Here is a 25,729-nt window from a genome sequence, read left to right as displayed (position 1 = left end):
AGTCTCAGAAACTACAACTCGACATCACTTCCCTGGTTTGAAAAAAGCACGTAAAAGTCCTCCTACTACATCTGTGTGCATGTCAACTTGTAGGAGGACTTTTACGTGCTTTTTTCAAACCAGGGAAGTGACGTCGACGTGTCGCCATTTGTAGTTTTTGAGACTAGTAGGGATCGGCTAAAACGTGTTTTTAAAACACTCATGGTGGACTTACAAATGTTCCGATGCAGCGTTTTGTGAGTACATAACCTATTTACACTACTGTACAAGTTTGGTAAGATTACTTGCACGTTTAGTGGTGCAATTTACGAGATACATCACATGTACCATTCACTCCTGTAACAAGCAATTCGAAAAACTCTGATATATCTCCATAAATGTTTGACTAAGGTAAAAAAAACTTCGGATGGGGTATTTACATGGGCTTCGGAGTGCATAGCAATGAAGTCGATTCTACTCCGAACCATCCCTTTAACATACCAGACAAAAACATATTTAAATAATTCCAATTCCATTTTTTTTATATTTATTTGAACATTTATTTTTACACACCATGTTTTTATTATTTTATTATTACTGTTTTTTAAATTTTTATTATTTTTTTAAACATTTAATTATTTATTTATTGTAATACTTTACAGTCTTCAAAAAATGTATCATGGTTTCAACCAAAATTAAGCCGCAGAACTGTTTTCAACATTGATAATAATAAGAAATATTTCTTGATCATCAAATCAGCATATTGAAATGATTTCTGAAGACTGGAGTAATGATGCTGAAAGTTCAGCTTTACGTCACTGGAATAAATTACATTTTAAAATATATTAAAATAGACAACAGGTATTTTAAATTGTAATAATATTTCACAATATTACAGATTTTAATGTATTTTTCACAGTCTTTGTTAACATAAGAGACAAAAACATTTAAAAATCATACCAACTCCAAAATTTTTAATATTTACTTCAATATTTATGTTTTTATTATTAGTTTTTTTTTTTGTTGTATTTTTACATTGTATTATTTTTTTAATACATTTAATGTTTTACAGTCATCAAAGAATGCTGAAAAAAGTATCATGGTTTCCACACAAATGTAAGCGCACAACTGTTTTCAACATTGATAATAATAAGAAATATTTTTTGGTCATCAAATCAGCATATTGAAATGATTTCTGAAGACTGGAGTAATGATGCTGAAAATTCAGCTTTACATCACGGGAATAAATTAAATTTTAAAAGATATTACAGTAGAAAACAACTATCTGAAATTGTAATAATATTTCACAATATTACAGATTTTAATGCATTTTTCACAGCCTTTGTTAACATAAGACACAAAAACATTTCAAACATTTCAAAAAAATTTTATGGTAGTGTACATTTGCCAAAACAATGCAATACGTCCGGCTTGATCTTCCATTTCAAGTATAACAAATTAACCAGACACAATATGAGCAACATATTAAAATCAGAGATTTTCACACTTGCTGTATTAAACATAAATTGTGACAAGGCCATTTGCCAGCGTATGTAATGCATAGAGCGTATGTAATGCATAGTGTTTTTTTTTTTTTTTTTTTAAAGTACAGCCAAATAAAGTATATACTATGCAGTATGCTAGTATTGCTAGTATATGCAGCCCTGGTGTTAAATATGAGTAAGATCTAATAGCAGAATATATTTAGGGTTTTAGGATCTATTTTCACCCCAGGCCAGTGAAAAAATGTGAATGCAGAACACGAGAAAGAAAGAGAGAGTGTTTTCCATTGTTACTTGAACTTCCTGTGACCTTGAGGTCTTCAGAAGGAAGAGGGGCTGGAGTTTTACTGTCACACGAGAGGGTGAGAGCGTTTTCGGCCTTTAAAAATAGCAGCAGGCTTTAAAAGCGAGAAAAACAATCAATCTCTGTTATTTTTGGGAATATGATATTTTCCTCCGCATTCTGGCCTGAACGTGTCTCTGAGAGCGCTCAGCGCTGGGGTCCCAGTCAGGACTGCTGTGTAACCCGAAATCCAATCCTGAAAACAATCCATCCGCTGCTGTCCTCTCTCAATGCGCTCTCCTTCCCCCCTCATCCATCATTCCATCCATCCATCCGTCTATCTATCTCTTCTCATTAACTCCTCTGATCGATAGATCACTTCCTCTCTGCTAGCAAGAAGAAAATAAGAGTTTAAGAGTGTGTAGTGGCCGGGTTTCCTTACCGGATACACACACACACACACACACACACACACACACACACACACACACACACACACACAGAGCTCTTGGTTCAGTCTGAGAGGATCTGTGTGTATTTTGGCTCATGCACTGAATGTGTATACAGACTTCCTTATTCGAAACGACTGAAATCAAGCCAATGCGTTTCACCTGTGCTTAGTGCATTTTTATATACAATATATATTTTTATATCTACAGTATAATGCAAATATTACTATGGTGTCAGCCACATTAGCAAACTTTCAGAGGCAAATAAGATAGAGAAAGATAAGAAAGATTAGTGTTGACACTTTATGCATTTTGGTCATGTATGGGCGAAACTTCTGGTTCATTAGCCGCTGTAGGGAAATAACGAAAAGAATAACAATGTGCAGTAAACGGTAAAACAGTTTGCACTACAAACCAGTGTGTTCATAATTAAGATAAAAAATTAAAATAATATGGTAAGACACACCAATTTGCAATATGAAGCAGCAAAACAAGCTGTTTTGTACAGCTAAAAATAGCTGGACACGGATGAGACCCATACAATTTACAAATGGCCTCATCCGCTATTATGGGAAAAATAAGGTGGCTAAAAACGTGAACTTGAACGTGAATGCAATCAATCTATAGGGATGCATATGTGCGCAGACATGAAGTGTTTCTTTACAAAGTTGCATCGCCATCTACTGGCCTGGCATGAATAATAAAGCATTTTGAGTCATTTTCACTGATCCGTGTAAAAATGTTGTCGTCTGTACACAAAAATTTAAAAAATCTCTTCTGTTTTTAGTACAATCGTTGTTGTTTAATACTCGTAATATGTATCAAACTTATTACACATTCAAAAACATTACATTTCACATCACCTTGGCCAGATCTTCTGGAATTTACCGCTGGCTCTGATGTTTCTGTAGTGGTTAAACATGAGATGTAATTCGTTTTGGCTAAATCTAACGGTAGTCTTTGGTCCATTAATGTATCATTTGTTCCAGAGAATATAGTTTTGGCAAAATCTCATGTTTATGTAAATTCAGTGCTGTATATCAGAGCGCTGCCTTTGTACTTTTTAACTTAATTGCCTAGCAACTTTTTTTGATGGCTGTTTTTGTTTTTGTTGTTTAATAAATATTATTCAATAAACAATATTTTATATAAACAATATATTTAATAATACTGTTTAGTATTGAGAAATGGTGAGTGTTCGTGATGGTGATTTTAGTTGTATTGTTTTGTCATTAGATAGCAACAAGAAACTGTTTTTATGAGTGAGTCAGCAGTAAAGAAGGCAAAGACTTGCATACTGAAAAGTTTAAAAGGCTTTAAAGGTTGTATCAGCGATTTCTAGCCTAAAACATAAAGTGTCAATTTCAGCTGACCTTTCTTCACGATCCGCTCGCTGCCTGCCCCATAAATTGTCTGTGAAAAAAATGCGTCTCTCTGGTCAGCCTAGGGTCCGAGATATGCCAAAAAAACAATCGGCACTACCAACCTTTCCACACTTAAACAAACAGTGTTCCAACCAATCAGCGTCAGGGGTTTGGTGTTGTGGACTTTCGCTCCGCCTCCCTCACATCACTGCACCAGTAGGAAAGTCCACAACACCAAACCCCTGACGCTGATTGGTTGGAACACTGTTTGTTTATCTGTAGAAAGATTGGTAGTGTCGATTGTTTTTTTGGCATATCTCGGACCCTAGGCTGACCAGAGAGACGCGTTTTTTTCACAGACAATTTATGGGGCACGCAGCGAGCGGATTGTGAAGAAAGCTCAGCTGAATTTGACACTTTATGTTTCAGGCTAGAAATCGCTGATACAACCTTTAAGTGGAAGTTATTTGTAGTTTCAACAACAGCTGAGCAGCAAAATCACCCTTAACAGATGAAAGGATATTAGCGTTTTGACAAACATAACGCTTTCCTCAGCTGATATTCAAACTAATGTTTATTGTTTATTGTTGCGAGACAAGACCGATCTAAATAATGAATGCTGATACAAACGTGCAAATCGGACTTTTTTCTCAGAATTGTAAGATATAAACTTGCAATTGTGAGAGTTTATATCTTTTATCTGACTTTTATTTCTCTCTATTGCAAATTTATATCACACAATTCTGACTTTGTTTCTTTGAATTGGCGGTTTATATCTCACAATTCTAAGGAAAAAAGTCAGATTTGCAAGTATTTATCGTGCAATTGCAAGAAAAAAGTCAAAAAGTCACAATTACCTTTTTTTTTTTTTTTTTCAGTGGTGGAAATTGGCTTCGATAGGATACCCTAGCATAAAGAGAACTTTTCGTCAAGCCTTTTCATGGGGTCTTTAACATAAGTGCATATTTCATGTAAGCCCGTGCAACAACTAAAGCAGTGTTACAGAGCTGATCGCTTTACCCCAGCGTAATCGTATTAGATGTATTATCATGTTTGAATGGGACAGTTGTGAGTTTGGATTCAAAGACATCATCATGTAAATCACTGAGTGTCATGTATCTCAAGAGACCTTCAACATTCAATTACGCCTTGAGCAGCAGAGAGGATCAATAGCACAGCCTGAGAGTCGTCCGGCCTCGGGCTCATGCGCTGTAATGTCAGGACCCGATCACTTGGTCACTCCTGATTGTCTCCGCTTTCATCTGCCGGCTCTCTCTCATTATTTTGCCCTCTTCACCCTGACCAGACTGCAGACTGACCCCTGTCGCTTAACTCCATTTGCAATGATTTTTGCAGTGAAACAAGTACTTAAACCAAAGGTCAATCAATCAAATGCATGTAATGTCTTTGTGTGTCAGTAAAAATATATAAATATAGTTGCTAAAATGATTTAAATTGTATATATACACTTCTCTTCAAAAGTATGGGGCTAGATTAAAAGAAATGTATACTTTTATTTAGTAAGGATGCATTAAATTGATCAAAACAGAAAATTGAAAAAACAAAAACTGCTGAAAAAGTCCCATAAGCACTGTTGAAAACCGCTTAGCCAATCAAATTCGGGAACCAGAGCTGTCACAGTGGCAATGGCTCCATCATTTGCTCCATTACTACAGCTATCAGTATCTTCTCCAGCAGATGATGTCATAATGGCTGTAAAAACGGTGTTGACGTCCTCTAAAAATCGGTCATTACTTTCACAGACACTTTTGCCAGTAACAAGACGCTTGGGTTTTCTAGTAAATGCTTTAAGCTGTCGCGTGCCATCAAAGGGTCATCGCAACATGGCCGATCTCCAATATCCTGTTTTATTCTCTCAGATATCACAGAGGCTAATGCACCTACCGCTGCTATATCAGTCAACATGCCGCTGGCTGATTCAACCAAATGTTCTGCGTCCCGACAGCCTCCATCTTTTACGTGCAGATGAATAACGCAGTTGAAGAAGTGCAGTTGGCAATCTAAGGGTGAAGAATGAAGATGGTTTCAAAGTTAATGTGATTTACCTGAATAAGACAGGTCCCTGGATCACTGAAACAATCAGATTTTAGGTTTTAGGCTGGAATTAGCGGTTTCAGCAATATTTTTTATCAACCAGTCAGTTTTTTCTTTCTGATATAAGGGCTACACCTAAAAATAAAGCTGCTTCACGATGCCATAGAAGAACCTTAAACATCTGAAGAACCTTTTTGTTTCACAAAAGGTTCTTTGTGGCGAACGAATGTTCTGCAAATTATAAAAAGGTTTGAAAGAGATGGTTCTTTAAAGAACATTTGACTGAATGGTTCTTCTTTGGCATTGCTGTGAAGAACCTTTTTTTACACCTTTATTTTTAAGACTGCAGGTTGTATTCAGGGTTATGGATGGATATACTTGGTCACTTCATGTGTCTTGTGAAAAAGACACCTGTTCTTGCAAAGAACAAGTGTAAAAAGACACAAACATGACTCAGCCTATCCAGTCATTCAAGCTGTTTTTGCAGAACACAAAACAGGATACTTGAACTATTTTTGACCATATAATGAGAGACAGTGGATACAGTAAGTATGAAAGCCTGTTTCCGCCGCTGAAAAAAAAAAATTATTGTGACTTTTTATTTTACAATTCAGACTTTTTTCAGAACTGTGATACGAAATCGGAATTCTGACTTTGTTTCTCAGAATTGTGAGATAAACTCACAATTGCGAGTTATAAAGTCAGAATTGCGTAATTTAAACTTGCAATTGCGAGTTATAACTGCTTGATATAAACGTGCAATTGTGTCTTATAAAGTCAAAATTACGAGATATAAAGTCAGAATTGCATAATATAAACTCAGAACTGTGAGTTAAAAAAAGTCAGAACAGCTTGATATAAACTCACAATTGTGTGTTAAGTCAGAATTACGAAATATAAAGTCACAATTTTGACTTTTTTCTCAGAACTGCGATATACTCACAATTGTGAGTTATAAAGTCAGAATTGTGAAATATAAACTTGTAATTGCGAGTTATAAAGTCAGAATTGCATAATATAAACTCGCAATTGTGTGTTATAAAGTCAGAATTACAAGATATAAAGTCACAGTTCTGACTTTTTTTTTAGAACTGCGATATACTCACAATTGTGAGTTATAAAGTCAGAATTGTGAAATATAAACTTGTAATTGCGAGTTATAAAGTCAGAATTGCATAATATAAACTTGCAATTGTGTGTTATAAAGTCAGAATTACAAGATATAAAGTCACAGTTCTGACTTCTGTTTCTCAGAATTGTGATATAAACTGAATTGTGAGTTATAAAGTCAGAACTGCTTGATATAAACTCACAATTGTGTTATAAAGTCAGAATTATGAGATATAAACTTGCAATTGTGAGTTATAAAGTCAGAAATGCTTGATTTAAACATGTAGTTGTGAGTTATAAAGTCAGAATTGCATTATATAACTTGTAATTGTGAGTTATAAAGTCAGAATTACGAGATCTAAAGTCACAATTTTGACTTTTTTCTCAGAATTGCGATATATACTTATAACTGTGAGTTATAAAGTCAGAACTGCTTGATATAGAGTAAACTCACAATTGTGTGTAATAAAGTCAGAATTTACGAGCTCTGAAGTCACAATTCTGACTATTTTTTTTATTTTTTTTTTACTTGCGATATAAACTCACAATTGTGAGATATAGTTCGGTTAGGAGTTAGGATTGCATGCAATTGCGAATAATATTACGCAATTCTGAAAAAAAAAAGTCAGAATTCTGAGATGTGAACTTTTCAATTGCAAGAAAAATGTCAGAATTTTGAGATAAAAAGTCTCAATACCTTTTTTTATTCAGTGGCAGAAACAACAGTGACATTTATTGTCACTCTCGAAAAAAAGGTGCAAAGGCTGTCACTGGGGCAGTACCTTTTAAAAAAAAGTACATTTTTGTAAATTTTAGGTACTGTACAAATATGTACCTTTGAAAAGAGACCACCTCAGTGACAGCTTTTGTACCTTTGTTCTCTATGTGTAAAAAAACACCAGAGACATCTTCTTTTGTGTTCCACAGAAGAATAGAGGTCAGAATGAGAGTGAATAAATGATGATAGAATTCCGTTCTGTACGTCTGTTTCTCAGTCTCGTTCTTATTTGCCTCAGATTAAATGGGACATCTGACACCTGAAGTACACAGGGTTAACATATGATCGTCGGATCAGATTTTGTTGCAGCATCTCCTTCTTCTGCTCGTTTAACTCGGGTTACTGTTGTGTAACTGAACATGCACAAGTAGATCTTCCAAAATCAACATCCTGTGTTGTTCCTGGAACAGCATTCCTATAAACCAATCATGTGCACTGATTTTATGGATGGGTTGTGATCGGAAGATGTCCTGTTTGTGTACAAAGACGGCCAGACCATTAAACTTCAGACAGATTTTTTGCTATTTTGCCTCCATAACTGGTCATCTGTCAGACTAGCGAAAAGAAAACATTCAAAAGTTGTTTATGTTATTACACTTTAACTGTTTGCAACTGTAGGTTTCAATTACAATACATATTTTTTGAGGTCATTTTCCCAAAAAGAGCAAAGAGGTCCTTATATATACAGAACTTTAGAGTTTTATTGTTTTTATTTACTGCCTATATTCTTCTGGAAATGTATGCAAATTAGTGATTATTTAATTAAACATATAATTATTGTTATTTAAACATGCTAACCACATGTTAATCAGGCTGGAAACATGCTATCCATCTATATCTATCTAGCTATCTATCAAACATTAAGCTTTTAAAACTACTTTAAACTTCAAACTAATTCAGACTGAAAACCCTCAAACTTAACTTTTAAAACTGTTCAAACTTTTTAAAACTTTTCAAACGTTCTGGTCCAGCTTTCTCAGTTCAAAGTTTGTCTTGACAAACTTTTTTTATCTAGGTAAATATAATGTCATTTTTAATGTAAGACTTAAAAATTATTTTTAATCTAAGACTTAAAAATCTAAGACTTAAAAATGTATTTATGTAAAACTAAATGACCAGCTAAAATTGCCCCTTCCCCCTTCAAGTATATTTTCCTGGGAATAATTCATGATGGAAGTATTGTTAAACATTCCGAACTTTATGTAAATGTAATAACTACACCCCTGATGGCAATTCTGTTGAACCTTTTAGACTTTTCTTTGGCACTTCAAGATGTTTAAATGTGCAATACTTGTTTCTGATTTAAAACATGATTGATTCTGGCTGGCTGAACAGTTTGTGTCATTCCAAAGTTATTGTCTGTATTATTTATTAGTCTGTTAGTTACGTTCCCTTTTTGCTTTTTTGCTTTTTTCAACATTTGAGCTCCATGAACTTTGCGTTAAACCCAATGATCATGTTTCCCGGTATGATTTGAGAACAAGCCAAAGAGCATCTTGTGCTTTAAGATACAAAAAAGTTCACATTATTTTGTACTTATTTGATTAGTGACCAGGAAATACCGCATAATTTTAAATGTCATTTCCTAATCCTTTCTGTTTTTTTCTAGTCCCACATTTTAAATGTGTTCTCAGATGTTTGGACCCCTCTGTACAAATATCCTGTCAGACAGGAAGCCCCCCACTGTTGTCCTTTATGTATTAACATTTCCCCTTTCTGATTCTGCCAAATCGTTTGACTTTAAACTGGAGCCGTGTCAGTCTTTTCAAATCGGCATGCTGTCCCTGAGAGACCTCGCTTTGATGTTTTTTAGTTAAACAGTTTATGTTTTTATTGATAATGTTTGTTATTTAATTTTGTTGGAACACAGGGCCAAGGGATTGTTTATTGTGGCACTGAATATTACACTTTCCATGCAAAAGGATGGAGACAAAAAAAAAGCACTTTGCATTTTAATAGCAGTATTCTCTTGCCAGAGAATAACTGTTTTAAAAACTACCTTTAAATATAGTGTTTCTGAGTTTGAATTTTTGTCTTTGACACAGGTCCTTCCTCAGTCATCAGTAATGACGATGACTCTGCCAGTCCTCTTCATCATGTGTCTAACGGCTCTAACACACCCTCGTCCTCTGACATGAACGCAGACGCCGTCATCATCGGCATGACCAAGATTCCTGTCATAGAGAACCCGCAGTATTTCCGCAGCACCAACAGTCTGCTCAAATCTGATACATGTGAGTATGAATCTGTCTGTGTTTCTACATTTGTGTCTTATGAAACAATTCCAATAACTACAAAAAGATTATTAAATCTATCTACAATATGTTACAGGAAATAATAAATTATATATAGTGTACATAAATACTACAGTCAAAGGCTTCAGGAGTTAAAATTCTATTTAGGATTATTAAACGAGTAGCAAAAAGATATGAAATAATATTGCAATTTAATATAACTCCAATGCATTTGAATATATGGCCAAGATCTGGCCGAGATACAGCTATTTAAAAAAAATCTGAAATCTGAGGGTGCAAACAAAATCAAAATATTGAGAAAATTGCCTTTAAAGGGATAGTTCGAGCATTTAAGACATGAAGTTGTATGCAATCCTTATCAGCACTATAGTGTATACACACTGACCCACACTGCGTTCACCTCCCTGGTCAGAGTTCTGGCCGCTTGAAGTTTTTCAAGAAAGTAGTCACGGTTAGTTTCCGGGGCCACAAAACTGTGCGTTTTTACGTGAAAAAAATATATGCGTTTCAAAGCTTGATTAATTTACATCACAAAAAACACTCCTGACAAAAATCATACCTCAGTTTTAATCGGCACTATATTCTTTCCGTTTCCATCAATCCGCGCTGCTGTCAGTTCGCACGTTCCGATCAGCTGTTGATAGCGCGACTCGCTGACAACATGTCTGACTACGAAACTTCTGATGATGAAACCAATTTTAGCACAATGTCAGACGGAACAGACGATATATATTTTTTTATATTAGACCTCGTTTCACGTGATTTCCACAGGAGTCTAAACATCAGATTGTTTACTGTACAGTTTAGACATGGGATCTCCAGTCCTCGTGAGCTACTGTCTTGCTGGTTTTAGTTTTTCTCTGATGCAACACACCTGACTCAAATCAACGGGTAATTAGCAGGCTTGTACAGAATGTCTCATTTGAGAAAGGTGTCCTGTCATAGGAAAACATCGAGCTGCAGGAATGTAGCTCACGATGACCGGAGTTGGAGATACCTGGTTTAGACCTACCTGTATGTGACTTCAAGCACACTTATAAACACGATGATACCGACACACGTTCCGCATAGTTACAGACAATAACAAATATAGCAAAGCATCATATTTTGTGGTGTTATAAAGATTCAATTAAATTCATTAGTTATGACATTTGCCGATTTTCTCACCACATAGACAGTCGATTATTGTCGATGCTATCACTGCCCCGGTTAGAATATTCTCAGTGTAACGTTAGCCTAAAAACCGACGTTAGCTTCAAAATAAACCTGTCGTATGCGACATAAAGTTAGTAAATAGAGCTTACCCGTGGTACTGGTACAGCAGAACTCTTTAAAATCCGTTTTTTGATTTTTCCTCCTTGGTTGGGGATGTAATTGTCTTCGCTGAAGTGAGCACTACACACACGAAAATCCTTGATACTGGATATTTTAGCTCCCGCAGAGTAGCCGATGGCAACCAGCCAAAGCTGTCTCATAACTATATAAGAAACAGGAAAACGATGCAATCTGAACGGCGATCCCTGCACATTCTTGTGGTCACAACCTTGGAATTTACAAGTTCGCACCGTTGTTAATTTTCTACTTTTTACGTCGTTGTCATTCGAGTGTGTAATGGAACAGCTGATCGGAACGTGCGAACTGACAGCAGCGCGGATTGATGGAAACGGAAAGAATATAGTGCCGATTAAAACTGAGGTATGATTTTTGTCAGGAGTGTTTTTTGTGATGTAAATTAATCAAGCTTTGAAACGCATATATTTTTTTCACGTAAAAACGCACAGTTTTGAGGCCCCGGAAACTAACCGTGACTACTTTCTTGAAAAACTTCCAGCGGCCAGAACTCTGACCAGGGAGGTGAACGCAGTGTGGGTCAGTGTGTATACACTATAGTGCTGATAAGGATTGCATACAACTTCATGTCTTAAATGCTCGAACTATCCCTTTAAAGTTGTTCAAATGTCCTTAGCAATGCATATTACTAATTAAGTTTTAATATATTTACAAAGGTAAGGAGATTTACAAAATATCTTCATGGAGGATGATCTTTACTTCATATCCTAATGATTTTTGGCCCCTACAATGTATTTTTAGCTATTGCTACAAATATACCCATGTTAGTTACGACTGGTTTTGTGGTCCAGGGTCACATATGAGAAATGTGCTATAAAACAATTGTAACCCTGGGTTAGTTTCTGTTTCTATAGGAAAATACTTTATTGTTAGTATTATAATTCATCTTGCATTTGTTTTCCTTTATGACTACTTCTGACAGGTGTGTTTCTGATAAGGGACAATATACCTGTTCAGACATATGAGAACCACAAAATTGAATTTTATTTAATGTTATTGGTTAAAAATGACTTAATCCCGCCCTGAAAGGGAGTAGAGCAACTTTGATTGGGAGGGAAGGTTGTCAGTCAAGAGAGTGAGCAAGCTTCGGATAAAGAAGTGCGTAAGATATGTTGTCGGCATGAGAACAGAAAATGCGTCACTTTATGTGCGATATCCGTAATAAGAGCTGTATTGGTTGAGTGTTATTCAGCAGATTATTCTGTTGTGAAGTCAACACGACGGCACAACGAAGTCAACGCGACGTGATTAGGGAGAATTGCGATTTTATGCTTAATCGCCTTTGTAGTAAACAGGACTAACGCGGATCGCGGGTGAGAAATATAACTTGTTCATCGCCTAAATCAGCACCTGTAAGAGAGTTAAAGGTAATCAGAGCGATTGCCAAAGACTGTTACTGCATCATTTGAGAAGATCATTGAGGGAATCCAGATAGCATCCCTAATCGCCGAGTGGTTAGGGGTTCCTCTGGCATCGCGGGAGTGTCACGGAGTTTGCTGATCAATCACAGCCTCACTTGGACGGACCTGACCGGTGACGGGATCCTTGACCAGTTTCAAGTTCATTCAGGTACATTTATTTGTTTTATCTGTGCTCTTAGAGAGTGAAGCGGCCATTTTACATTTCCCTCGGCCTCAACGCACTCCAGCAACGTTTCAGGCCTGCAACGGGGGGTTTGTGTTGTGTTGTGTGTGTGCGTGTGCGTGTGAGTGTGGTGGGCCCACGTTAAGCTTTTTTCAGTTTCTGAACCATATTGCGGTTTCTGTGATTCCTTGAGATAATATCAGTGAAGGGTTACATTGGTATTACTGAACACATATAAAGTTTGTTTACGTTCTGTATTTCTGTTTTAAATCTTCCGAAGGACCTGTGTATATTTATCTACACTTATTGGATACAAATTTATACTTCTAAAGGGAAAACCTTTTAATTTTAGAAGGTTTAAAAGTTTAATTTGATAAGGTGATTCAGAAAATAACCTTTAAGTGTGTTGTTGTGGAAAAGAAAAAAAGAGTCAACCAAGCACTATAGTTGAAGGCAGAAGTTTATTGGTAGGTTGAGAAACAGATTTTGATTAATCTTTGATTCCTTCTGTTTATTTTCTTTTAAATAAATTTGTGTATTTTTTTTTTGCTACATAGTGTGGTCATTTAAATATTACTGTGAGGTCTCTACTATTTGGATAGAATCATTTATGGAGATTAGAGCTGCACTTTGTCGGAAGTAGTATAAAAGTAGGATCACAGTTTGATTTTGGGTAAAATCACGTCGAGAGACACATTTAAAAGAATCCGGGTTCTAGCGTCAACAATTCAAATAGGTAGATACTCCTGATACCTAAAGAGGGCGCTACATAAAGTGGGGGCTCGTCCGGGATACTCCTTACTGTTATACTGCTTCGGGAAAAGTACGAAAGATATATTCGATACATTGTAGGAAAGTTGGTGCTCAAGTGAGTCAGGAGAAAATGGATGTTGATGATCTTTCCTTACAAACTGAACTTAGTGATTGGTGTCAGAAAGTAGTAGTTGATCAGAAGCATGCATTGTTGCTGTTGGGAGTGCCTGCAGATTTGGAGGTGGCCGACATTGAGAAAACTGTCCAAAAAGTCAAAGCTTTGGGAAGAGTAAGAGTCAGGGATTATAAAGAAGGATCAACTCCAGGGTTTCTACTTGTGCTATGTGAGTGCAAAGAAGTGGTTAATCCCTCTCACCTGCCTGTAGACATAATGCCCGAAGGGGGTGGGAAGCCTTGGAGGACGTTTGCAGCAAAAAGGGCTGAGTCGCCAACTCCTGGGTTCGCTGAGAAACTATCGAAGCTGCTTGTACAGGAAGGAAAGTCTGTCTCTGATATTCAAGCTATGTTTTCTTCACCCAGTTCCAATGCAGGGTCCCCAGAAGCAATAATCCGTGCTGTAGGTGAGCTGCTGGAAAAGACCTCAAAACCTGTCAGTGATGGAAGTGCATACCGACGCTTGAGAACCTTTTCCGGTACTGTTCCTATTCCAACAGGGGAAGAGGCTTTGGAGACCTGGATGGATCAAGCTAGAATGATGGTTTTGGAGTGTGAATGCTCAGAAAAGGAGAAGCGTCGTCGTATTGTTGAAAGCTTAAAGGGTTCAGCCCTGGATGTTGTGAAGGCTATTAGATTTGCTAATGCAAATGCAACTTCTCTTCAGTATCTGGACGCTTTGGACGGTGCGTTTGGAACTCCTGAATCTGGAGAAGATTTATATTTTGCTTTCAGGTTGTTGAGACAGAATCCTGGTGAAGCTCTTTCTGATTTCTTGAAGAGAATGGAGAAATCTCTAACAAGAGTAGCACAAAAAGGTGGGTTGCCTGGGAACAATGTTGACCGAACCAGAGTTGAACAGCTAATTCGGGGAGCTGTTGAGTCAGACTTGCTGTTGCTTCAGTTGAGACTGAGAGAAAGACGAGAGAATCCCCCTACGTTTTTAACGCTCCTAAATGAGATAAGAGAGGCTGAAGAAAGCGAAGCTGCCAGATATAGTCTGGGTGCCACTGCAATACCCATCCCTCGGCCACGACAGAAACCACCTAGTTCGGTTGCGGTTAGAGAGTTGAAGGCTGAGATTCAAGAGCTGCGGACAAAAGTAACAGAGGGTCCTTTTAAAGTACCTTCGTCAGAGCTGATGTTGGAGTCAAAACCTGTAGTAAGTAGGAGAGGAGGTGACACATCAGTAGACTCTGAAGTACTCTCACTAAAGAAGCAGGTACAAAGATTAGAGGAGCAGCTGGTGTCACTGAGTGTCAGACAGTCGTTGCAGTCACCTGAGCAGGCTGTAATTTCTGCGAAACCCAGACTTGAAATGACTAAAGAAGATTATTTCTGTTACAAATGTGGGGAAGACGGCCACATTGCTCCAAGGTGCAAAGCTACTGAGAACTACAGCCTGGTGATACAGAAGCTTGTGCGAGCATTACGAAAAGCCAGAAATGAAAGAATGGATCAGAGTGGTAAACACACAGGGGATAAAGTTAGTTTCTCCCGGAAAAGCCAGACTGTTGTGGTTGAGGAAAGAAGTTTTCCTGCAGGGTTGGTAGGTCCGTCTCTGACAATCACTATGAAGATCAATGGACGGTCCTGTGAAGCCTTACTAGATAGTGGGTCTCAGGTCACGATCATCTTTGAGTCATGGTACTCTAGGAATCTGTCTTCAGTGCCCATTCAGCCTCTTTCCGGCCTGTCTATTTGGGGTCTTAGTACAGCCAGTTACCCCTACAAAGGTTATGTCTTGGTAGATGTCTCTTTTCCAGCTTCTGTCATGGGGGTGGAAGAGACTGTTTCCATCCTTGCGCTGGTTTGTCCTGAACCTGAGGGCCCCGAACAAGTGCCTATAATTGTTGGGACAAATGCAAGTTTTTTCCAACGATTGATTGGACTTAACACTGCTGGACTTGAGACGGATGTAGCACATGCTTTAAGAATTCAACTTCACAACGCAGAACGAATATCATCTACAGAACTTGCGCCGGAGAAAGCTGTTGAAATACCTGCTGGAGAAGTGAAGTGGAATGGGCCAGATGCTTGTGTCATACCATCAAGAGGAGAGATGTGCGCTGTTTGTACAGTCAAGCCACAACAACCATTGGAGAAGGAAATTCTCATGGTAGAGGCCCTCTCGGATGATACACTGCCTGCTGGACTTTTCATTGTACCAGTTGTACTTCCTTCTTCTGCTATGGAGGAGAATAAAGTCAAAGTGCTGATTAAGAATGAGACGTGCAAAGAAATAACTGTCCCAGTCGGAACAGTCATAGCTCATGTGTTTCCTACCGATACAGTGATTGCAGCAGCTGATGTCCCAACAAAACTCAAGAGGATTGATTCAAAGCTGTTTGATTTCAGTAAGTCAGAAATTCCAAAAGAGTGGGAAGATCGACTTCGTCAGAAACTGTCTGAAAGAGGTAATGTCTTTTCTGTTGAGGAATGGGATGTGGGGTTGGCAAAGGATGTTAAGCATCATATTCGGCTGAGTGACCATAAACCATTTCGAGAAAGATCTCGTCGTATTGCTCCAGCTGATATTGACGATGTCCGCCGACACCTCAAAGATCTGTTAGCTGCAGGGATTATCAAGGAGTCCCGAAGTTGTTACGCTTCCCCAATTGTGATTGTTCGTAAAAAGAGTGGAGCAATACGCATGTGTATTGATTATCGTACGCTAAACAGCAGAACGCTTCCAGATCAGTACACTACCCCTCGTATAGATGATGCGCTGGATTGTCTTGCAGGAAGTAGGTGGTTTTCAGTCTTGGATCTTAGGAGTGGTTATTACCAAATAGCCATGGCCGATGAGGATAAGGAGAAAACTGCCTTTATATGTCCTCTTGGATTCTATGAGTTCGAGAGGATGCCCCAAGGGGTTAGTGGAGCACCTGCGACCTTCCAAAGACTTATGGAGCGTGCAGTTGGGGATATGCATCTGCTCGAGGTGATAGTGTACCTGGATGACATAATTGTCTTTGGTTCCACCCTTGAAGAGCATGAACAGAGGCTTCTTAAAGTCTTGGACCGCTTGGAGGAGTATGGTTTAAAAATCTCCCTTGACAAGTGCCAGCTCTGTATGTCACAGGTCAAATATGTGGGCCATATTGTCTCTTCTAAGGGTGTTGCTCCTGACCCCGAGAAAATAGCAGCAGTTGCTAAGTGGAAGATGCCCACAGATGTTAAAGCTTTAAGATCATTTCTTGGATTCTGTGGGTTCTATCGGCGGTTTGTCAAAAACTACTCCGCGATTGTGCGACCCCTTACAGAACTTACCAAAGGGTATCCTCCAACCAAAGGGAGTGGAAAGGGAGGCATGGAGGGAAAATACTTCAAAGAGGCAGAGCCGTTTGGTGAGCGGTGGGGCGAAGATTGCACTGAAGCCTTTAGAACCATTATCTACTGCCTCACTCATGCCCCTGTACTGGCGTTCGCTGATCCTACCAAGTCCTATGTCCTACATGTGGACGCAAGCCGGAATGGCTTAGGAGCAGTACTGAACCAAGAGTATTCAGAGGGTCTCCGGCCAGTTGCGTATGCCAGCAGGAAATTGAGTGCCACAGAGCAGAGATATCATACTCACCAGCTGGAGTTCTTGGCACTGAAGTGGGCGGTAGTAGATAAATTTCATGACTATCTTTATGGGGTGAAATTTATAGTAAGAACTGATAATAATCCGCTCACATATGTCCTTACGACAGCTAAGCTTAACGCAACAGGACATCGATGGTTGGCAGCACTGGCCACGTATGATTTCAGTCTCCAATACAAGCCAGGGCGTCATAACATCGACGCCGATGTGCTGTCACGTTACCCTTTGGATAATGGCTCATCTAAGGAATGGACAGAGTTACCACAGGCAGGAGTGAAAGCAATCTGTCAGATGGTAGCAGGTGACAACAATGAGGAATTCTCTACCAGACTGGTCGATCAGTTGGGAGCCAGTCCCACTATGGTTCCACCCATTTATGCCGGCATTACCCAGCTTGAACTAGGAAATCTCAAACAACTGACACATACTGACCTAAAGTTGGCACAGGACGAAGATCCAGACATTGGACCAGTAAAGGTAGCTGTGGAGCAGGGAAAAGTACTTACAGCTGGTACAAGTTTTAGTACACAAATGGCTCTTTTGTTGAGGCAAAGTTCTAAGCTGGTAATTCAGAATGGGCTACTGTACAGAATGTCTAAAGGTTCCTGTGGTGATGAGAAAAAACAGCTTGTTTTACCTGGACAGTTCCATCAGCAAGTAATGTATTCTTTACATGATGATGCAGGACATCTAGGAATCGAGCGGACCACAGAACTTGTGAAGGACAGGTTTTATTGGCCTCACATGGCTTCAGAGGTTGAAAGGTATGTCAAAAGCTGTGGAAGATGCCTGGCCAGAAAGACATTACCTAAGAAGCGTGCTCCCCTGAGTAACATCACTAGTAGTGGGCCAATGGAATTAATATGCATTGACTTTCTGTCAATAGAGCCAGATTCCAAAGGGGTTGCTAATGTTCTGGTTGTCACTGACCACTTTACACGCTACGCCCAAGCTTACCCTGCTAAGGACCAAAAAGCAATGACTGTTGCAAAGATTCTCTGGGAGAAGTTTTTTGTGTATTACGGACTGCCAGCCCGTATACATTCAGACCAAGGCAGAGACTTTGAAAGCAAGCTTATAAAAGAACTTCTGGGCATGTTAGGGATAAAGAAATCAAGGACAACACCTTACCACCCTCAGGGAGACCCACAACCTGAGAGATTTAATAGGACACTGCTTTCCATGTTGGGAACTTTGGAGGCTGCAGAAAAACACAGGTGGAGTCAGCATATCAGCAAATTAGTACATGCATACAATTGTTCTAAAAATGAGGCTACAGGGTACTCACCCTATTTTCTCTTATTTGGGAGAGAAGCCCGCTTGCCCATTGATGTATGCTTTGGTACTTCCTCAGGGGGAGAAGAAGGACAGACATACCAGAAGTATGTTGAAAACCTGAAGATAGATCTTCAGAAGGCCTACCGACTAGCTTCTGAGAGCGCGCTGAAGAATCATCAGAGGAACAAACGTCTCTATGATCAAAAGGTAACATACCAGAGCATAGAGCCTGGGGACCGTGTGCTAATTCGGAATCTCAGTTTCGCAGGAAAGCACAAACTGGAGGATAAATGGAATTCAACTCCGTACATCGTTCTGCAGAAGCTTGACAATTTACCTGTCTACAAACTCAAACCTGAGAGAGGAACAGAAGGAGTCCGGACAATGCACAGAGATCATCTCTTACCTGTAGGAGAATCAGTAAGAATGCCAGCGTCTGATGAGAGAAAAGAAGTTCCTCAACGGCCAGTAACCAGGTCTAGAGCTGCAAGAAAGCAAAAAGAACCATGGAGTGGAAAAAGAACCTTGGAACACCCTGAAGTGACTGATAATTCCTCCGAAAGTGAAGACGAAAGTCATGAGTACTATTCTCTAGACCAGTCCAGGCAATGGACACAGTTAATTCCCAATCTCCAGCGAAAGCTTGAAGTCAAAGAGGAAGAAGTAACTGCCCACACAGACAGTGAACCTCAATGGTCAGGAGAAGAGGAAGTGATTGAGGAAACTTATGAGGGTGAAGATTCTGAAGAGAATATACTCCCAACTGTAGACTGGGAAGAGGAGCGAATTTCAGAAAGGGAAGAAAAACACCCTGGGACTGTGGCAGACTTGGAGGCCAAGCCTATGGAGAATCGTCCGAACAGGCAGAGAAAACCTGTGTCCAAGTTAAGCTATGATGAACTGGGCCAACCCAGTGAAAGACCTGTGTCAGTGCTACACAGAGGAATAGCTATCCATCTGCCAAATTCCTCAAAGATTGAACTTTGCCTTCCAAAAAAGTTTTCCTCTTTACCTAGATGTGCCAGGTGTACTAGAATATGTGCTGACTCTGAGAATAGACTCATTATTCATATTTAATATCTGTGCACTCATGGGGACATGAGAATTTCAGATGGGGGAGGATGTAACCCTGGGTTAGTTTCTGTTTCTATAGGAAAATACTTTATTGTTAGTATTATAATTCATCTTGCATTTGTTTTCCTTTATGACTACTTCTGACAGGTGTGTTTCTGATAAGGGACAATATACCTGTTCAGACATATGAGAACCACAAAATTGAATTTTATTTAATGTTATTGGTTAAAAATGACTTAATCCCGCCCTGAAAGGGAGTAGAGCAACTTTGATTGGGAGGGAAGGTTGTCAGTCAAGAGAGTGAGCAAGCTTCGGATAAAGAAGTGCGTAAGATATGTTGTCGGCATGAGAACAGAAAATGCGTCACTTTATGTGCGATATCCGTAATAAGAGCTGTATTGGTTGAGTGTTATTCAGCAGATTATTCTGTTGTGAAGTCAACACGACGGCACAACGAAGTCAACGCGACGTGATTAGGGAGAATTGCGATTTTATGCTTAATCGCCTTTGTAGTAAACAGGACTAACGCGGATCGCGGGTGAGAAATATAACTTGTTCATCGCCTAAATCAGCACCTGTAAGAGAGTTAAAGGTAATCAGAGCGATTGCCAAAGACTGTTACTGCATCATTTGAGAAGATCATTGAGGGAATCCAGATAGCATCCCTAATCGCCGAGTGGTTAGGGGTTCCTCTGGCATCGCGGGAGTGTCACGGAGTTTGCTGATCAATCACAGCCTCACTTGGACGGACCTGACCGGTGACGGGATCCTTGACCAGTTTCAAGTTCATTCAGGTACATTTATTTGTTTTATCTGTGCTCTTAGAGAGTGAAGCGGCCATTTTACATTTCCCTCGGCCTCAACGCACTCCAGCAACGTTTCAGGCCTGCAACGGGGGGTTTGTGTTGTGTTGTGTGTGTGCGTGTGCGTGTGAGTGTGGTGGGCCCACGTTAAGCTTTTTTCAGTTTCTGAACCATATTGCGGTTTCTGTGATTCCTTGAGATAATATCAGTGAAGGGTTACATTGGTATTACTGAACACATATAAAGTTTGTTTACGTTCTGTATTTCTGTTTTAAATCTTCCGAAGGACCTGTGTATATTTATCTACACTTATTGGATACAAATTTATACTTCTAAAGGGAAAACCTTTTAATTTTAGAAGGTTTAAAAGTTTAATTTGATAAGGTGATTCAGAAAATAACCTTTAAGTGTGTTGTTGTGGAAAAGAAAAAAAGAGTCAACCAAGCACTATAGTTGAAGGCAGAAGTTTATTGGTAGGTTGAGAAACAGATTTTGATTAATCTTTGATTCCTTCTGTTTATTTTCTTTTAAATAAATTTGTGTATTTTTTTTTTGCTACATAGTGTGGTCATTTAAATATTACTGTGAGGTCTCTACTATTTGGATAGAATCATTTATGGAGATTAGAGCTGCACTTTGTCGGAAGTAGTATAAAAGTAGGATCACAGTTTGATTTTGGGTAAAATCACGTCGAGAGACACATTTAAAAGAATCCGGGTTCTAGCGTCAACAATTCAAATAGGTAGATACTCCTGATACCTAAAGAGGGCGCTACACAATTAAAAACAGCATAAAGGTATTAGGTAATAATAGGCAATAAATACTTTACAATTTAAATAATATACTTAATTTTTTCACCTTCTGGTAATGGGAATTTGGGTAGAAAATCTGCTTGGTGGTTTTAATGCTCTTACATTAAACATCATTTTCTTCCAGCAAAATATAATTATTTCTTAATTAATTTTTATTTTTTTTTTTTAATCAAGAGTGAAATATTCAGACATATCTGCATACACAAACACAACATCTTAAATATTTATTTTATAGTCCTCGTCCTCTCATTTTTCGTTCACTGTGTGCTTTCCTCCCCACTCTGGTTACTTTTAATATAGGGTTATGGTGTACAGTGAGTTACTGTAGATCGATGCAGCCTCATCATCTAGCTCTTGCTAATGTAATCAGCTGACTGGCTAGTTTTTCTTCAAAAGCATTTCTTAATCGCATTAAGGATAAATCTCTAAGAGTGCGGTGTCTGTTCAAAATCTTCTCTCTCTCGCTCTCTTTATCTTTCTCTCCTCCAGCACACTAAACGCCTGATTAATCTTGTCTTATCTTTGTACTGTCCTCACTCTCTTAAGGGACGCCTGGGATGAGAAACATCTCTTTTCCACCATATCCGAAATAATCTCTAGTACACCTTTTATTAAATTATGTACAGTGTCCAAAATTACATGCGTCTCGTGTCTCATAAATGAAGCTTGCAGACACCCATTGTGTAGTAAAAAACATTAAGATGTCTATAGAACACAGAACAAGATGTTTAGAAGAATGTTTCAGTTGTCCATACAATGAAAGTCAATGGGGTCCAAAATTTTCAAGCAGAAAAAATATCCTAAAGGTAGCAGTTTAAGCAGTTTAATCTAAGAGTCTAGAAGTGGTACAATTACTTTATCGCTTTCAATTTAAATATGGTGACACATCAATAACGTCAAAGTTTGACCTCAGTATACATAAGTTTGATCATGAGCCTCTACTAACAAGCAGATGAGTTTAATCAGCTGTGTTTGATTAGGTAGACCAGCAATTACCAATCCTGGTCCTGGAGAAACTAAACAAATCCACATTTTAGATGTCTCCCTAATCAAAGACATCTGATTCAACTCATCATTTCATTGGTAAAGACTCCAAGACCTCAGATGTGTGTGTCAGATAAGAGTGACACCAAAACTTATGTGTTGGGGGTTCTCCAGGACCAGGATTGGGAACCTCTGAGGTAGACAAAGTTATATCTTCCAAGCTTTGAAAGAGCAATCTTGACTAGCTGGTTCAGGTGTGATTGATTGGGTTTGAAGCTGAAATCTGCAGGATCGTAGCTCTCCAGAAGCAGGATTGAAAACCAACCCTAATTAAACACACCTGAACAAGCTAATCAGTGTCATCCAGATCCCTAGAAAGTTACAGGCAGGTGTATTTGATTAGAGTTGGAGCTAAACTCTGCAGGTCAGTGCCCCCCCCAGTACCGAAGTTGCCCATCCCTGGTCAAGATCATTGGTTTCCAACCCTGCTCCTGGACAGCTACAATCCTGCAGATCAAACATACCTGAACCAGCTAATCAAGGTGTTCAGTGTTGCTTGATAACTACAGAAAGGTGTATTGGAGCAGGGTTGGAGTTGAAGTCTGCAGAACGGTAAAACTCCATTAGCAGGGTTGGAGATCCCTGGTTTAGAGGTTGCTCTTTCAAGGCTTGGGAGATAAAACTGAGTTGTCTTCCTCAGAGGTTCTCAGTCCTGGTCCTGAAGAAACCCCAACACATTATTTTGGTGTCTCTCTTATCTGACACACACATTTGAGGTCTTGGAGTCTTTACCAATGAGCTGATGATTTGAATAAGGTGTATTTGATTAGGGAGACATCTAAAATGTTCAGTTTTAAAGGTTCTCGAGGACCAGGATTTGGAACTGCTGGTCCCCACTGGTTCCCAAATACGTCCCTGGAGGCCCCCCAAGGCTGCATGTTTTTCATGTCACCTTAATCAAACGCACCTGTAGGGCAGGGCGATATGGAAAAAAAAAAATCTAGTTTTTTTCATAAAGTTTGACCGATTCACGATTTCGATTTCGATTTTTTTTTTATTGTGTAACTAGTCAACTTAAAACATAACAACATGACTTAAGTAACAAGCCGAGCTCAGCCTGTGCAGATGCAAGATCTCTTTTTCCAGCTGAAGGAAAACACACTTATAACCTTCTTGCACACTGCAACTGCACAGTCAACTCTGTGGTCTTTCACACCTTGTTTTGTTAAAACAAAGCAAAAAAAAAAAAAAGATTTGAAATAGCAGTTCATTGTACTTTGACAGAAATATTGTAAAGAGCTAATTGCAGAATATGAATCTATAACCAACAAACTCATATTAAGTGATTGGCACTGTTATTACAAAAGCAAAACAATAATAATCATCATCATTTCAGCTATTAATGAAATAACATCTGAATAACTGCGATTTTAATGCTTGAATTACTAATCATACTTACCAATGGCATTGTGAAGACGATATCCAAGGCACTGAAGATGGGTCCAGTCGTTCATCTTCAGTGCCACTGCCGGTTGAAACTGACTTTCTGCATATTTTGCATTTGACAAAAGTTGGTTCGACGTCTGAACTCTCAAATCCGAACCATTTCCAAACCACAGATGAAACGTTACTACCTTTCTTTGGCACAAGGTCATCCTGACGTGAAGAGCCGTACATCTCTATGATATTATTTCTGTAGCATATTACGTTCCTTCATAGAGCACTCTCACAGGTGAGCGGTTAATTAGGCGCGCCATCATGTGGTCGGAGTCGGACAAGCCTCTTAATTATTCTGCCATTGGTGCAATTACAATGTATCTCATTTAAAAAAAAATCGCGATACCTCGATTTAATAAAAAAATAAATCGTCTTAAAACGTAAATTCGAATTAATCGAAAAAATCGAAAAAATCGCCCAGCCCTACGCACCTGATTTATAACACCAGCTCATTAGTAGAGACTCCACAGCCTCAAATGTGTGTGTCGGATAAGAGAGATACCAAAACTAATGTGTTTGAGGGTTCTCCAGGACCCGGATTGGGAACTTCTGAGGTGGACAACTCAGTTATATCTCCCAAGCATTGAAATATCGACCTTAATTAGCTGGTTCAGGTGTAGTTGATTGGGTCTGAAGCTGAAATCTGCAGGATTGTAGCTCTCCAGCAGCAGGGTTGGAAACCAACTCTAATTAAACACACCTGAACAAGCTAATTAGTGTCATCTAGATCCCTAGAGAGTTACAGGCAGGTGTATTTGATTAGAGTTGGAGCTACATTCTGCAGGACAGTGGCCCTTCATATCCGAAGTTGCCTATCCCTGGTCAAGAGCATTGGTTTCCAACCCATCCTAGAGATCCAAACCCAATCAAACATACATGAACCAGCTAATCAAGGTGTTCAGGGCTGCTTGATAACTACAGACAGGTGTATTGGAGCAGGGTTGGAGTTGAAGTCTGCAGAACGGTTGATCTCCATGAGCAGGGTTGGAGAGCCCTGGTTTAGAGGTTGCTCTTTCAAAGCTTGGGAGATATAACTGAGTTGTCTACCTCATGCCGAGTTCAGACTGCATGATTTTCAAAGCAATCGTGTCACAGATCTTTTCACACTGCATGACTATCTGGGGTAGCATTCCGTCGCTGCTGTGTTCACGCTGCATGATGGATCGGCGACAGGGGGTTTCACACTGCATGACTTTACAATAGGAAGAATCGCCGACAACTTTGTCCCGGTCTGCAAACTACGTCTCACAACCAAACAACAACAAGTGACATGGAAACAACGTGAGGTCAGTCGTGCAAGTTCTCACGTGAGTTCTCATGTGAGACTGGGATTATTATAAAAAAAATGGTAGCCCGCAAAAAGCTTGTCATACAAATTGCATGTGCACTCATTTGCAGCGAAAAGAAAAGAAGCCGAAGCTATGCTTGTTGATATTGTGGTCTATACCTTCGTAACTCCTCCCCCAACTTCCCACTGGCCTGGATGTTGCTGTCTCATTGGCTGTAGGTAATCGCCGATGTTATTTTCAGTCAGATCACCTTTCACACGGCATGATTTTGAATCGCCGACAGGTCCAGATATTTAGCATGCCAAATATCTCACGGGTGTCGGCGATTCTCTCAGATCGCGTATTTGATATTTCACACTGTGTGATTGTCACTCACGTGAACGAGCAGCGATTTGCCTGTGATTTCGGGCATTTGTCGGCGATTTCTCAAAACCTGTCGGCGAGTCAAAATCGGGGCTAAAATCATGCAGTCTGAACTCGGCATCAGAGGTTCCCAATCCTGGTCCTGGAGAACCCCCAACACATTAGTTTTGGTGTCTCTCTTATCTGACACACATGTTTGAGGTCTTGGAGTCTTTATTAATGAGCTGATGAATTAAACCAGGTGTCTTTGATTAGGAAGACATCTAATTGAAGGTTCTCCAGGACAAGTTTGGATCTCCATGTCTCCTTAATCAAACGCACCTGATTCAGATCATCAGCTCATTAGTAGAGACTCCAAGACCTGAAATGGTTGTGTCAGACAAAGGAGAGATGCAGTGTTGGGG

At 39.2% G+C, this 25,729-nt stretch overlaps 1 protein-coding gene across 2 annotated transcripts in view; it reads left to right on the top strand.

The window, feature by feature from the left end:
* ntrk2a (neurotrophic tyrosine kinase, receptor, type 2a) overlaps window positions 1-25,729 on the top strand; it is a 68,935-nt gene that overhangs the window by 29,233 nt on the left and 13,973 nt on the right. For both annotated transcript variants that reach the window (XM_073819038.1, XM_073819039.1), the window contains exon 13: window positions 9,566-9,754. In XM_073819038.1, coding sequence (XP_073675139.1) covers window positions 9,566-9,754 — 189 coding nt within the window. The remainder of the gene's footprint in view (window positions 1-9,565; window positions 9,755-25,729) is intronic.

Source organism: Garra rufa, chromosome 15, assembly GCF_049309525.1.
Source record: "Garra rufa chromosome 15, GarRuf1.0, whole genome shotgun sequence".
In the NCBI taxonomy this organism is placed as follows: Eukaryota; Metazoa; Chordata; class Actinopteri; order Cypriniformes; family Cyprinidae; genus Garra; species Garra rufa.
Note: the sequence above shows the minus strand (reverse complement) of the source record. Positions and strands in the feature narration are given on the sequence as shown.